The 16969-nt window shown below is 38.3% G+C and overlaps 1 protein-coding gene across 1 annotated transcript in view; it reads right to left on the bottom strand.

Annotated features, from left to right (window-relative positions):
* Positions 1-16969, bottom strand: part of trappc9 (trafficking protein particle complex subunit 9) — a 151086-nt gene that overhangs the window by 90978 nt on the left and 43139 nt on the right. The window contains exon 17 of the mRNA XM_055157138.1: positions 15686-15804. Coding sequence (XP_055013113.1) covers positions 15686-15804 — 119 coding nt within the window. The remainder of the gene's footprint in view (positions 1-15685; positions 15805-16969) is intronic.

The following is a 16969-nucleotide window of genomic DNA, read 5'->3' as shown; positions in this document are numbered from 1 at the left end:
ATGCACATTATACAGCTGTTTTTTTATAATGCTACTCTACAGTAACATACCGTAACTGCCAATATTCAGGTTTATTTTGAATTCATCATACATTCTAGAGGGCACAAGTTTAAAAAGTCTCTCAATTATACCAGTAACAATATTAGAAACAACAGTATGTTACTTAATTCTGTCTATTCAGAAATCCTTCAAAAAAAAAGTGATTCACTCATGTGGCTCAAAATGTTTGATTTCATAAAAGTGGCATATTACACAATGAGGTAGAAAGAAAATGAAAGATTTTTACAGTTGTTGTCACAGTGGTTATGGTGTAAGTGTGAATAATTGTAAATTGTGATCTATCTTATAGAACACACCCAGCAAGATGTCACTGCAAAGTATCTGTATGTGTCTATAGTGTCCAGGGCCAACTGTTAACCTGCTGGTATAAAAAGAAATGGTATATTAAAGAACTCACAAAATTCATATACTGTCCGAATATCCAGCATGCTTTTCTTCAGGTAAAATAAAGTTCACACTAAATTTAGCTCTCAGAGACTACTAAAAATTCAGAATGTTTCTGAGGCTTCTACTATCTAAGAATAAGCCATTCTTTATATTAAAAATATGTGTGCTTTTGTGATTACATTCTTAATGCCTACAAAGGCTTACTGCCAGAGCTGTTTGTAGCTATAAAGATACTACACAAGTAAAGAGACCCCCACATTCACAAGGAGGACTGAAAGCTTAGCTTAATTTGAGAAGAAATTGGGTAATTTTTTCAGATTTTTCAAACTGTGACAATGCAACATCCATTACATAAAATTCCTTTTATCTCCTAAGATTACTTAGAGAAAAACAAAGCATTAAAAATCCACAATTGTATCAAATACTGCTTCTTATAAGCACTAATTTGCATAGGACCCAAACAAAGTTAGAAGGGGCTCTGCTTACTGAGCCTTAAATAAATACAGTAAATAAAATGTTTTATTGCATTATTACCCCAAGGTGATATATCACACCCAGTTGACTTTGGTGATCTTTTAGCCATGTTATAATAGTGTTATCTTCTCAAAAACATACCTAGAGTATTCACATTTCATTACATATTTCAGTAATCCTTTATTATTAGTCTGTCAACATTTCCAAAAGTCCAAAGTTCAGCATGCTATGTTCTACCTAGTGATGTTATAAAGCAGTAGTTTTCAAGTTAGCAGCAACCTTTTACCTTATGTACAGCAGAGATTAGCAATACCAGTAAGATATTATCCAAATGACTCTAGTGACGGTGTATGGATTAAAAACACACTGGAGCAGTTCCTTTCAAGATGGAACAGGGCTTTCCATTTGAGGAAAGAACTCAGTCTAAAGGTGCAAGATTTGTGTTTTAAAAGTGTGAATGAAACAACACGACTCCAGGTATGTTTTTGATAGGGAAACAACTTTATAACATAGAGATCAGAAAATAGAGTAATATGGGCCCTTTAATACAACATTATTTCTATATTCTTAATTCGACTAAAAGGAGCTGGTCCATTGGGTCTGAGATAACAAAAAGCAATGTTCTATTTTTGGTAAGAGATGAAGTAATCTGGAATAGAACCGAATCTGCACCATTTTGTCAGACCAATACTCACAGTGACTAATTTTCTCCCCATTTCAGTAGAGTGCCTTGTGCCAAATAACACATTCTCGTCATAAGAGATGTGCAAAGCAATGGATAGTATAACTATTAGGATTTCAGATTTTCTGCTCTGTGCTCTTTAAATGTTTCTGTTAACCACTCACAGGTGATGATAATATGGACTGCACAAAAGACTCTCTAATTTCCAATCTCAGCCATTGTAGTTAAAGGCACCGGTGTGAAGCATCATTATATTTCCCACCAAATTGAAAATGGTGTAATGTCTGCCTTTATGACACCGACACTTGCGGTCTTCATTTCTGTGTCAGTTCCGGAATGTGTTTCCTTGACCTTGCCTCACAAAGAACAAGACAAAGAACTGTGCACTTGGTTGCCTTTCTTGCTGACCACATCATCTTCCAGTTTGCCTGCGGAGAGACTGGCAATGTAAAGATGCAATGAAATAGTAGTCTGACAGTCTAATTGTCCCTAAAATGAGAGCTGACCTGTGCTTTTTCTGCAGGTGCCCAGGGCTTGAGATCCGTGGGAGGCGTTTAGTCACCTGTGGCCTAGACTGGCAGACTGAAAAATAGCTAACCACTCCAGGGCATTGGCTGTGTGTGCGTTTGTGATGTGCAGACACCTCTCACATGTGTCTTGTGCGGCTGTCAATCACCTGGCCAATCAGTAGGGCACCTCGGGCTCTTGGCTTGCCTCCACCGCTCACTACCAGGCCTAATGGGGCCAAGTTAAGCAGCAACCTCCAGCTTTTAATTCTTGCACAACCTCGGTAAGGACTTCTGTCAGATACTGTCACCGCACAAAATTCTGATGTTTATTACCCTTCTCCTGCTGTTGGAAATTCTTAAATGAGCAAATCTGGTGCGGCAACTGTAACAATTGGAAGACAACTTTTTATTTTACCTTGTGCTTCAAAATTAGTAGCAAATTAGCAGACATACTTGCTTCAGAGTAAACCAGGTCAAATTTGGCTTTATAAGCAAATTAATGAACAATGCATAAAACTGAGCATATGAAAAAGCAAGTAGTGTTTTTGACCAGGTTTATAGCATACAGTGCCTTGTACAGTACCCTGAAATACTAAAGTTGGTAATTTAAGGCTCATTTGTGCTCCACTTACATACATAAACAGTCACTGCATTTATACTTTCAAACTTTTCAAATGTCAAGGCTGCATTGTCTTAAACAGCCACTGGGAGGTGCTAAAAGTCAGTTTGAGAATTTTTCCAAACCAAACAAAATAGTGCAACAAATAAACAAACATGAAGGCTATCAAAGTAATTTTTACAGCTCAGTTGATAACATTCCACGTTCTGATTAGATGGCTCAAATGATGGACAGAACAACACAGAGGACGGACAGAAGTCTGTATATGTCGTGGTGTTTATTTGTTTACTTAAAAAAAAAAAAAAAAGTATTTTGTTTATGTTTATATGTTCTGTTTTCTGACAAATGATAATGAATTTCCTTAAGGATCAATAAAGCATTTATATATCTATCTATAAGTTAGAGTTTCAAGCTTTCTCGGCCTGGACAGGACATGATAACATGATTATGATGATGATTGGGGTAGGACACTATAAGTTTTTCAGACTTCATCCTACTTCTTTTGAGCACCAGGTCCCAAATATGTTCAAGTATACATCCCCGTTTTTATTATTATTTTTTGAAATTTTGTTGTACCTGGCTCAAACAAATAAAATAAATGAAATGAAAAATTGTCAAGTATGAGTAGGCTAGATCACAATTTCGATTTAATCAAGATTCATGTAGATTTTGCCTGATGCCTTTAAGAAAAAAGTCATGGAATGCAATAAAGTTTTCTGAAAGCAATAGGAGAAGTGGGTGTGGAAAAGAGCCTGTGTTTGAGAGACAGATGCATTAAAAAGAGAAATAATGAATCACAATATGACAACGCTAACATCAAGTTGGCTTTAATGGCCAAACTTAAGAGTAATGACTTTGCAGTAATTTTATGTTGACGAGGTGTATGTGAAACACGCCAAGTTGCTTTGACACCTAAGGAGAGCTGGTGCATCTAAAAGTTGAGAGGAAAAAACAATGTTGTGTGGATGAAAATAGCTGACACGACTGACAAGTAAAAGGGACGGTGAGTTTGCATGGTTCCAAATTCCAAACAAAAAAAAAAAACAATGTAGCGGAGCCTTAAGCCAGCCCTTTAATGATGCTCCTGACATTTCTGCCCACACATGTTTTTAATGTCATCCTCTGCACCTCCTCACTGTTAGACTTTGCCTCTGATGTGGCAATTAGAATGGGACTTTCTAAACAGTAACTCTGCATGCCCAGATATCTATGGGAATTTTGGGAGGTCAGAGATTAACTGTTTAGGAAAAAGAAGGTAAGGAAACGAGACAAAAGAAACAAAGCATGATTTACAAGCTCTATTCTAGAACAGTGGATGGTTCTAATGGCAGTGGGTGTCAGAGATACTTGGTTCTTCTGTACTGAACTAGATATATGGGTAAATGGAATGGATTGTTACTGACTTTCAAATCATATACATATTAATACACTTTACAATGTAGCATTAGGAAGGACAACTATTTCAAAATATATTACATTTGCATTTTGATACATACTAGTATATATCATTAATTCCTATTATTGAACTGCCAAATCTATAATTTATTTTTTATTCATCCCACAATGAGATATTGCGGTGAAACAGTGATGCAATGATGCAGTCAATAATCTAAATAAATGATTATTTAAAAATACACCTTAAAGCTACCATCAGTAAGTTTATTTTACTTTATTACAGCACAGTACAGTAGATGGCACCTGTCACGCTCCCCTTACCTGGCCTTTGTTCAGGTTCACCTGTGCTCTCTAGCCTCTGATTTTCTGTCAGACCAAAACTAGCACCCTATCAGACAGCAGTAACGTAGTTATAATCTCATAGTACCTCATATGATAAGTGAGAATATAACAGGACCTGGGAGGCCAATGGAATCACAAAGATCAATATAACAGTTTAACCAGTATGCCAATCTGCATGCAAAAAGAACCACTTAATCTGCTTAAACTTGAGGAATATATTGATTTGCAGTTGGGGCTGGAACAAAAAACCTCTCAGTGACAGGTTCATTCCACTTCTGGCTCTGCCTTCTACCAGTGCAGACGTAGAACCTGAAAGAGGCCTCAGTTTTCCTATTCCTAAAGCAACCAGACTGAGAAAGCACACACACACAACATAATGTGCTCTGGCTGTCAGTCAATCTCCTGATCTGCACTTCAGCACCACGGACAGTGCTGCACACAGCTCAGGACGCACACAGATCTGAAGAGGCTTTTATTTGCTCTGGCAGATCAACCAACCCCCTCCTGCTGGAACAGATTTCCTCCCAACCGCGCCTGTGACGGTCCAATCACAACACTTTATCAGATAGCTTTCATACGCTGACTGACGGAAAGGGGCAGCAAGAGCAATATGGTAAGTAACAAAAGAATGCTGGATATGTGAGGAGAATGTAATAGGGGGTTTTTCAGTTTTTCATCTGCAAAAATCCTATTCTGAACAGAGGGATTTGCAATTTTTAACCAACATTTAATCAAAAGAAATAACTGGGAAAGCAGATTTGGCAAACTGAAGTCTGAGTTCTGAGGGTTCTGTGTAAAGCTTATTCTTAATTTTTAAATAATTTGCATGCTTATTTCTATATCTGCACATCTGGCTCGTCAACTCATTGCCTGTTTTTAAGTCCCTCCTAAAGACTCACTTTTTCTCCTTGGCTTTTAACTCAGTTTGAAGGATGACTATTTATCATTTTTCACCATTTATGTCCTGTTTAATTTATGTACAGCATTTTGGTCAACTATGTTGCTTTTAAAGTGCTCTAGAAATAAAGTTAAGTTGAGTTATTTAACTCAATTTAACACAATTTACATTTTAGCAACGTGAAAGTGACAAGACTAGCAGTTTGCTACTACTGCTACTCAAAACACAACACCTGTTACTGAACATGAACAAAATACAACTCCTGGTTTCACAAGTGAATTACAATATGGTTCAAAGCAGAGTATCATAAGCACAAGTCTTTAAGACATCAAAACTGAGTTAGCCATTCAGGTCTGCTTGAAAACAATATAGAAACCACTAAGCTTTGGAATAACAACTAAATGTATTGTAGTAGTACTTGTAAAATTTCAAAAGCTTTTATTGATGGTGTGGATGGACAAAAGGGTTAGAGACAGTGACACTTTGCACTCTTCAAGTCAACTATATAAAAATGATGATCCAATTAAAGCTGACCTCAGTGAGACCCTTCAGGGCCCCTGCATCCACAAATCCTAACGTTACCAGGGAGACAGCTGCATGAAGCTACAACATATTTTTAATCTCAGTTGCTTAGTTAAGATAAGGTTAGCTAACCCTCAGATTCATTCTGTCTCAGCTGCACCCCCATATTTATCTCTGAGTCAAAATACATATTCATTTCAACCAATAAAAAAAAAAAAAAAGACATGCCATTTATTATTAAAATTAAGTGCTTCTTACGTCCATTCTTTACATCTAATAAATTATTATGCTACATTTATTTGCAAATTCTGCTTCTAATATTTAATGCTGCCACATCTCCTTTTGAACTAACAAATGATGCAGTACAACAATTTACCTGTTATCGTTATGTAGTTTAAGACTAGGGCTGTGTGTGTCATTAATAATGGAGTTTTAATCAAGATAGAGGCTCAGTCATTCCTAATCATCAATGATCAGCTTAGGTCTTTTTAACGGGGAGGTCTACAACCAGCCCTCAGTAAAAGTTTGTGGTTTTGAACACAGACTAAATGGCAATTATTAAAAGTCTGTTTAGTTTATATTCAGGAAATTGATATTATAACAGCCATTTTTTAAAATAGAAAAACATTTAATGAAAATTTAAAAAATAAAAAAATGCACTTTTTATGCTTGTCTAATTGTCTAATCTAATTGTCAGTAGAGTAAGTAAGAGATTCCAATCAAAGTCTTTTTGTATAATGACATAAAACAATATTAATTCCAAAAAAGGGCCAAACAGTCAAAGAATATTTCAGCTTTAATGTTTTAGGAATTTATTTCACATGAACATCTGACATCCCATATAAAGGACAGCAGGTGTGCCTCGTCTATAGAGTCAAATGCATGCTGTGAATTCTGTCAATAAAAAAAGCATTTCATCCTGTGTAATCAGATTGTGATGAGTGCTGACTAATTCACTTAGATTCTGCTTGTGAATTTGATTATGCCCTGTGAGTCATGAAGGAGGATCAAGAGGTGCAGGAGGACTGGCATCTGTCACAGTTACAGCGCAGGATCCATGGGTGCTGCACACATCAAACGCTTGCCCTTTTATGTAACCCTGTTGTCCTATGCAGGTGTCACGCCCCTATCGCTTGCCTATTAGCACAGTCAAGCACAGACATGTCAAGTAGGCTTCAAAAACGAAAAAAGTTGAAAGCTGGTTGCTCTGCAGTAGAAAAAGTAAAAATAGCTTGGTGGTGGTTAGCGGCTGGAGCAGCAAGGGGCTGGGTGCACAGTGTGGTGGCATATGGAGGTTGGCGCGGCTCGCTGGATTTTACACATGGATTGAAGTGTAGTAACCATGATGAAATGCTTGATTCTCTGCTAATTTCACCCACCAGGCAGCGCATGCGACAGAAATTTAAAATGCACCAACACAAGCCAGGGCAGGGCTCCAATCCACACGAAAGCTCTGTCACCAGACTGCACTTTGGAGTCTGGGAGTGATAACAACTTTTGCAAACAAATTATTTATACATTTGATATGATCTACAAACTACTACCCATACAAAAGTTCCACTGGAGTAGTAACACAATCCATATATAGGTACAAAGCGCCAAATCCTATTATGAACACGACACCACCAAAAATTAATTTAGATGCATATTGTTGAAGGACTACAGCAAAATGCAAATGTAATTACACAAACAAACTGTTACAGTGAGGCTGGACCCAGAACCCCTCAATTCACATTGGTCACAAACACATTCATTGTTCAGTCAGCTTATTTATTGGACATGACAAACATAGTGTTTTTGAATAGTGACAATGTGCAAAAGTAATAGTGAAGTTTTGGCTGCTTGGAGGCAAACTCTCCGAATGGGAATCTGCCCATCTGGCCACAGCTCATAAAAATCTGCCTGAGAGCTCAGACAGAGTGGTGCATTTTACATGAACAGTAATTAGAAGCATACAAAGTGGGCTTTCCTCGGGGTGAGGCTGCAAATGGAGCAGATCATTTGACCATCATAGAGAGGCAGCCGGCCCACAGCTCTGTATCAGAAGGAGAGGCAGGACAGGACAGATCATCAGGAGACAAAAAGTGCTCAAATCAAAAGCACAAATGACATGCACAGGACATTGTGTCTTTAACTGTGAGAGCACACACAGCTCAATCCACCATGGAGTCATGCGGACATCCAGCCAACACCAGAACACAGCAGGCCTCTCAGAGGAAATCAGTCCTGCTTTTCTGTGCTCAAATATTAACTATTCTCCTCTGAGCTAACAATATTGGTGCAATATGATGAGATTCTGATACTTGGCAGTCAATAGGAATTATTAACCACAAGGCATAAAATGAAAAGGAATAATTTGCCTTGCAAATTGTGTTCCTCAATATTTTTCTGAATTTCTGCATGAACTCGTTTGATAGTGTAATATTTGTGTGCAGTGACAGGCCTGTGTGAGAAAAGACAGAGGGCCATAATTACAGGTGGGCTGGTCCCAGCTGTACCTGGGCCTCCTGCGGGAGCTTGATAGCACAGAGACCGGATCATCCAGAGACACAGGAGGCAGCAGGATTTGCCTATATGTGACATATTCTCGTTTCCTCAGTGCTCTGCCTCTATTCATCAGCGTGCTCCACAGATCAGCTCCCACACCTGAAGACTTGGATAAAGCAAGTATGCATAAACAGTCCTGGTGGAGAGAGCGAGACAGCTGTGCTGTGCAGCTGCAGCCCTGAGCCCAATCAGACGCCTGTGTTTGTCCGACAGGTAATTGAAGCACCTGGAGGTTAAGCGGCTTGGAGGAATAAAAGTGTTGGCAAACAACCCCAAACTACGACTGTGTAAACTCTGCTGAATCAGTAAGTCTGTGAGGAGGGACCCCTCTGATTATGATTTTGAGTTCTGATTACTTTTTGATTAGTCCACATCCAGTCTATAGGTGAACAGCATAAAAGGAAAAATTACAACACTATAATATGTAGTCCCCAGCTGAGTGTACATAAAATATGGGCTCATATGGCCACTACCATAAAAGTCAGTTAAACAGCCAAAACATCAAAAGCTACTATGGCAGACAAAAGATGCCCCTAAAACTAAGATGATAAAGGCAACAAATATGAACAGCAATCACATAGCTCCAGGCGCCATGTATGCAATGGTCTTATTAAAATGTAATATATTACAGGTTGAATCAGATGACATGATGCAGTAGACATATAAAATTTGCCATACACAATGATGTGTCAAATGCCTTAGACATTTCACATGATGGTTTAGTATTGCCTCAGCAGTAGTGTAGCCAAAGACGTGTAAGCCACAATATGTCAATATCTTGAAAGGAAGAGCTGGAAAAATAGCTGAAGGTCAGAGGTTTGTTGAAATGTAGCTCTGCAGAAATACACATGCTAAATAATACAACACAGACCTTCCCCTGTACACTTTGAAAGCTCAGATAACAGACCGCCCTACTGCACTCAGACACATTACCCTTTATCACCTTTATAGGGGACATATTCATCAGATTCGGTCATAACAATAAGAAGGTTTTGCTTATAATTAATATTGCTCATATAAACTTATTTATGTTAACCTGGCATTGACTTGTTTACTATAAAATATAATCTTACAGAAACAACACTAAGTTCCAAAAAGTACAAGCAATCAATATTTCCATCCAGCGTCAGATTCCCGGAGTAAACAGAGTATATCAAGCACATTGATTATGATGTTATGACTTAGACTCAACCATAAGGAGCATAAATGTTTCTTTGGTAATAAAACAAGTTAGATTAGTCTCTGAGTATGGGGGAAAACAGATTATATCCAATAATTTAAATTAATACCATTTAAAAAGCTCCCATCTACAATGTCAAATATATATATATATTTTTTTTTTTCGATCTGCAGTGGACTAACAATACTACTCAAACAATATATAATTTACGGTGCAGTTCCAACAGTTGTCACTGTAACAGAGTTAGTAGTTTTTATGAAAACTGGGAGGTACTAAAAGAGTAATATAAACCAGCATCAAGGAGGAGAATGGCTGAAAACAGGGAGAATTGTCTCTAGGCCATAAATTGGATTTTCACACTTGGGTAGACAGCTGTGGCAGTTAAAAATATCTGTATCATGTCTGAAATCAGTATTTATAGAGGGACCCTGACTGCCATGGTGAGGGCTAGCCTTCTATATATAGCAGCTAGCTGGCAGGCAGCCGACTCAGCCTACATCTCTAGTGGATTCGATTAGCCCAGAGAAGTGTCCCCCCTCCTCCTCTTGCCTCCCGGCCCCTGTCTGTGAGTTCATGCCTGCAACACAGCTTCCTCTTCACTTCACGCTGTTGGTTCTTGCCACAGTGCTGACATCAGCCTTTTCAAAGTCTGACCCAATCATGCTCAACTGCTATTACTACTATAGAAATCGACCGATATGCATTTTTCCATGGCTGATGCCGATAATGATTGATTATAATCCAGAGCAGCCAATGGCTGATGACCTCTGCTGATATTTTTGAGACAATTTTCGTAATTTCTCCCAAATGATCTAATCTGAGTTTAGCACAAACTCACCCATAGCCCTGATTTACTACAAATTGAATGAGGGCGCAATGTAGCCACATTTTTACATTAACTTCTTTGAAGTGAAGTGTTCAGATATGTTTTATGCATATATTCTTTGTGCATATATGGGCAGGTGGTTGACCTAAACTAATATTTTTTTTCACATGCTTTAAGAAAAAAGTATGTGGTTTGAGATACTGGAGTAAAAAAACTTGACTAATTTTGTGTTAAATGGCAGTCTGTTTTGTTTATGTTTGTGCAATCAATATTAATTTTCATGTAATTTTTTTCTTGTTTTTAAATAAAAATAATTATTATAATTGAATCGAATTTTGTGATTGATCAACATCAGGAAAATAAATCACCATTATTTTTTGCAATATTGCCAAGTCCATATAAACACACCCAAAAACACTATTGTTGTGGACCTTATTTCCACAGCTAAATCAGTTACTGACTACCCCCTATCCAGTCTTTATATAGAGCTTCTCCTCAAAGCACACACAGGTCTGAGTGAAATCTGTAAATAGCCTTCATACTGCGCTGTGGCCTGAGAAGGGAAATTGCACCTGAGCAGACTGCAGTGCCCCAGACATGTGCTGGGTTGAAGATAATCACCGGTCATATAGGCAATGCCTGTCTATTTCAGCATCATAGCCTCAAATGAAATGGCCTCAATGAAATCTGTGTAGTGGAGATTTAGGTTCACATGAGGGCCAAGTGACTACTGGGAGTGCACATAAGCCTATCGCTTGGAGATTTACGGACAATAACATAGGTGAAATGACTAGATATTCCTTTTTCATACTCACTGTTAAATTACGTGACTCATCGATCTCCAAAACTCCTGTCAAATGAAGACCAAATCCCTATAAAACTTCACTGCTGGGGGAAAACATACTGCAATCAAAGTCTGGACAGATTTTTCAGAGCTACATTGAACAGACATAAGACTACACTGATGGGCTGACGAAACTTTCATATACCCCAGCACAGGTACATTTACAGACTTCTCATAGTGTAAATAATGTGGAAAAGCAACAAATCTAAAAAGTGTTAAGGCTGTTCCAGGCCCTCACACAGAGAGAGATGAGGTTAGAGCTGCGCACGCTGAGAGCTGGACTGATTACACATCACTCACCAACCACTCATTGAAGAAATACAGTGTGAGCCCAGAGTCCCAGCTGACACCTGCTTCATTAGAGTTGTATCGGTACAGGCAGGAGCCAGGTGCCCACAGGGACAGGCCTGGTGATAACATGCTCATAGCAAAGACATTATAGGCGTTTTGCTGTGGTAATACCAACGCAAATAAGGTAATACAGATTTTTGTGTAGTCAGTTAGAGAAGACAGACAATTTCAGTTCATAATAACATGCATAGCAGTAATTATGACAAACAAAAAACCGCTGAACCGAGTTTGAGAATAACAAATTAACAGCTTGTAGGCTAGTTTATCAAAATTTGAATGATCATTCTTGAGCCTTTTAAAAAAATGTACAATGGAGGACATCTTTGTTTTCACAAATGTTCTAAAAACAACACAATACCTAAGTGTAGACTGAAAAGATCCTGTTTTAAATGAATGCCTCCATTGACACACACAGGAGGAACCTGTTTGAGTGCCAGCCATTGAACTGGCATCAACCATTTCAATTTCCTGTGCATCTGTCCATCCAGTCTCTAGGTCAAATAACACCAAACCAAGGCTCTCAGTTTTTCATGCACTACTTGTAACACAATTACAAGTGATGTTACAAGAATCATCACTACCAGAAAAGTTTATATAACACATATTACTAAATGCATTTGTTCCAAAGAAACGTAATAAACAAATGTATTGTTTGTGACTAATTCTATTGCTTGTGCACATAAAAATGGTGAATGAGCTTGAACATGTCTTGCTTATGTTGCCATAAATTAGTACAGCAGAAACTAGGTGTAACATTTCCAAAAGCATAGTGGGCTTATCTGTGCTGGGGCATATGTTTTGACCAGAGCTCAATATAAAGCCAACATGTACAGTATCAAAGGAGATTGGACATGGACATTCTTATAACAGGCTGTGGGCTTCGGAAAGGCTCCATATGTAATTGGCTTCACTTTAACCATGCTCCAGCTGCGAACATCAGAGCTGCCAGTCAAGCTCAGATCCTAATAGGGCTAACCACTGATTAAATTGCTGGTTTCGCCTTAAACAATGTGTCTCATTCCACGCCTAACCCCAGAGAACCTTGAAATCTACAGTTATGCAATAATCCCACAGGGCCAAGAAGGGTGCTTTATGTGTACTGAAGCTCTGAGAGCTAATGAAAATTTACACAGAGCTCTAAAGTACAGCCATACATTTCTGTGCCAGTCTACAGCATGGTGGTCAGGTGTATATCTCCTACATACAGTCCCTGACAAAAGTCTTGTCACTTATCCATTTTGTAGAAACAAAAGCTTATAACCTGACTTTAAATTAATCGATTGGTTTTAGAAATGTCTCATATGAAAGCTAAAACCCTCCCAAATTATGCTCAATATACTAAAATAAATTTGCTTCACTGAAGAAAGATTGATCATTTAATGAACACAGAAAGGTCAGATTTTGGCAAGACAAAAGTTTTGTCGCCTACAGAAAATTGAACAAATAATTTACTTCAAATACAAAAATATGTTGCATAACGTCAGTGAATTAAGTAGTGGTGCTGTGAGATCCATATTTAATATCTTGTATGACTTCCATGAGTTGAAGGACGCATCTATGCGGTTCAACAATGATTCATACAATTTGTTGATGAAGTCATCAGGAATAGCAAAGAAAGCATCTTACATGCCTCCCAGAGTTTATCAAGATTCTTTGGTTTTGCTTCCATGCTTCCTCTTTCATTCTACCCCAGACATGCTCAATGATGTTCATGTCTGGTGACTGGGCTGGCCAGTCCTGGAGCACCTTGATCTTCTTCGCCTTGAGAAACTTTGATGTAGAGATAGAAGTATGCGATGGAGCACCATCCTGCTGCAAAATTTGACCCCTTTTATGGTTGAGAATGTAAGAGGTAGCTAATACTTCTTGATATTTTAGGCTATTGATATTGCCTTCCACCCTGCAAATGTCTGGCACAGCCCCATACTGGATGTAACCCCAGACCATGATTTTTCCACCACCAAACTTAACTGTTTTCTGGGTGAATCTTGGATCCATGCGGGCTCCAGTAGGGCTCCTGCAATATTTGGGGCGGCAGTGATGTAATTCAACCAAGGATCCATCTGAGAAATCTACCTTCTGCCACTTTTCCAGTGTCCATCCTTTTAGCAGGCTGTGGGCCTTGGCAAATGCCACACGTTTTTTTAATTGCCTTTTGTTTAGTGCTGGCTTCTGTGCACTGATTCGACCATGGAGGCCATTTCGAGACAGAATTCTACAAACTGTTCTGGTTGACACAGGGACTTGAGGTGACCAGGCCTGGTGGAGCTCTGCTGCAGTGGAAAAGGGGCTGGCCTTGGATTTTCGAATCAACAAACGGTCCTCCCGAGCAGTTGTCTTGCGGGGTCTGCCGGACCTGGGCTTGTCAAAAACATCTCCAGTCATTTCAGATCTTTTTCTTATTCTTCGTACTTGACGCTGAGACACATTGAAGGTGTCAGCCACCTCAGGAGTGGATCTGGTCTTCAGCCTCTTGATAATTAACGCTTTGGTCTCAGGGTGGATCTTAGGCATGTTGTCAGAGGTCAAGTTGCAGTTGATGTGAAGGTCTGGTGTGCTGGGGTTCTTTTTATACACACCCACTAGTTGATTGATCAGTATCTGATCACAGGTGAGGCTGTAATCTAGGATTGGGAGCATCATATGACAAGACGACAAGACTTTTGTCTTGCCAAAATCTGACCTTTCTGTGTTCATTAAATGATCAATCTTTCTTCAGTGAAGCAAATTTATTTTAGTATATTGAGCATAATTTGGGAGGGTTTTAGCTTTCATATGAGACATTTCTAAAACCAATCGATTAATTTAAAGTCAGGTTATAAGCTTTTGTTTCTACAAAATGGATAAGTGACAAGACTTTTGTCAGTGACTGTACTGTGTTCTATCCACAAACATTTGTACTAACAAATGTCCTAACAGTTACCACAGTGGAGTGTTTTAAGTTAAGTACCTTCTTTTATTGTTTTGTCTTTTTTGTTGTTGTTGTTTATTTATTTATTGCAGTTTTATGGTTCTGTGTTTTTTATTTGAATTGATTTTAAGAGCTTTAATGTTTTTAGGCCTAGTATATTGTGCTATATTAATAGAGTAGATTTGGATTTACATGGCACAATTCTTTTACATTCTTTTACAGTTATTAAAAAATGTAATATAACACAATTATTCAAATAAAAAATTGGTAAGAGAGCAGTGGTTCTATAACTTTTCACACCAAGTACCAAAAGATCTAAACCAGGTGACAAAACTGGAGTATTCTATTTCGAAATCAGACCTTCGCATTGTACAACTTCCGAGCCACATATGGCTCTTTGGTTGACTGATCACCAAGGTTTAAGATAATTTGGAATTACAAAATAAACATTTCATAATTGTAACTCATGCATGGACTAAAGCTGCATTGCTTTTATTTTAGAGGTGTTTTTTCAAATGACATTTTTGTAAGGCAACCTCACTTATTCATTGCTGAGTCATAACATAAACTCTTACCAGTCTTACCAGCCTGTCAAAACAATGCTGTTTACTGTTTTTTATGAAGAAATACAATTAATATTATGCAGATTTGAGTTAAGCATTTTGGCCTGGCCCTCCACAGTATTTTATGTTTCTCATGTGGCCCAATGGAAAAAAATAATTGCCCACCCATGGTCTAAATGATAGCCCTAAACCAGGTCTAAAATAGGATAACACTATTATTACATTAGTTGTAGATAAGGCCTAACTCAAAGGAAGACAAAAACAGAGAAGACAATGTGGATTAAATTATCTCTAAATTCAGCACAAAAAAACACTACATAGAAATCTGTGTGGTCCAGGAACTGCTCACAATTAATTTAAGTTTTTAAAAATGTTTTCATTATTCAGTTTTTAGTATGAAGGTGTCATAGTGGGACTTTTTGAAGGGCAAGCTTCAGGTGCAATACCACACTTACACTTCTTGTTCAAATAATACTAAAGAAAACTTTTAAAAGTCAAAGACACTTGGCTGGCCACAGATAAAAGGGATTGTGGATTCTAAGGCCTTTATAAAATGTGGAGAGGTGTTTCTGTACCTTTATGTGGTTGAACTCCGCTTTGCCCGACTCACTGCTGACCGATTTGTTTTCGGGACGAGGTTTGAGCACTTGGCGAAGAGGGCTGGAGATTGGCAGGCCTGTCACACTGATTCCATCTGAAAACAATCAAAGTATCACATACTCAGCAAAGGGAAGCAAGTGCTCAGTGTTAAAAGTGTTGAGCTTGGCCCAACAGGAGGTGGAAAGGTGCATGATTTCATGGAATTAGAATTAGAATTAATGCCATACTTTGGAACTTTTACATGACAACAGATACATTGTATGCCATATTGTGGAATATTATAACCAAAGGAACAAGGAGGAAGCCCTCCTCCAGTCCAAATATGAGTCAGTTTTGTGGTGATGCAAGCCAGCTCACAGTAACGATGCATGTTTTATTCATTTTTCAGTGTAATATAAAACATGCTTTTTTTTTTTCTTTTTTTCAACAAAAGTTACACACTTTGGTTTTAAGAAATTAATAGTTTATTCATTTTTTTTTAATCTCTGAAGGCCCAAAATCAAAGATTACACAATTCATTCATCCTACCTGTTTTTGTAAGGATTTGTAAGAACCACAAGCATTCACAATTAAAGATTCATTGCAAAAATCCTCTTTAGTATTCCGAAGGCATTTTGGAGCAGACAAAAATTACTAGTAGTGCATTTTTTACTTTTCCGACCTTGACAGCAGTGTGGGGATGTAGGAGCAGCTGCAGTATCAGTAGCTGTGTCGGGCATCACTGTGGGGGTTGCCAATTTGAACCCGTTGAAACAATGCAGCCAAAATGACGCCCAGAGCCCACAGCCTGACGTCAAAGGGATCGTACCAGTCTGACGTCAGCTGACTGAAGAGCCCTGCAATTTGTCCCAACACAAGGGGACATTACCAGACACTGAACTGTTTTAGTGAGCACTGAGCACTTCACTGAAAGACCATCCAACTCATCTCCATTATTGTCATTATTTGAAAATTGGAATCATTACATTTTGTTACTTGGCAGGAGAAAAATTTAGTCATTGCATTTGTCCAAATACTGAGACACTAATTCTAACATTTGGTTCTAGGCAATGTCAGCTGTCTGCAGATTGAGTTTTGAATTGACCATCAGTAACCATTCTTCCACTCAACTTGCTCCTTCAATTTGGCCCCTCCTATGGACAGCTGCATATTACACCAACAAGCAGCAGATTTTTTTTGACCATGCAACACTGCTGAATCTATCACCAATTAAGAAAGTAACATTGGAGAACGAAGAAAGTAGAGAGCAGGGAGTGTAT

The sequence above is a fragment of the Boleophthalmus pectinirostris genome, unplaced genomic scaffold, assembly GCF_026225935.1.
Source record: "Boleophthalmus pectinirostris isolate CB_2022bp ecotype Guang Dong unplaced genomic scaffold, ASM2622593v1 HiC_scaffold_21, whole genome shotgun sequence".
Classification (NCBI taxonomy): domain Eukaryota; kingdom Metazoa; phylum Chordata; class Actinopteri; order Gobiiformes; family Gobiidae; genus Boleophthalmus; species Boleophthalmus pectinirostris.
Note: the sequence above shows the minus strand (reverse complement) of the source record. Positions and strands in the feature narration are given on the sequence as shown.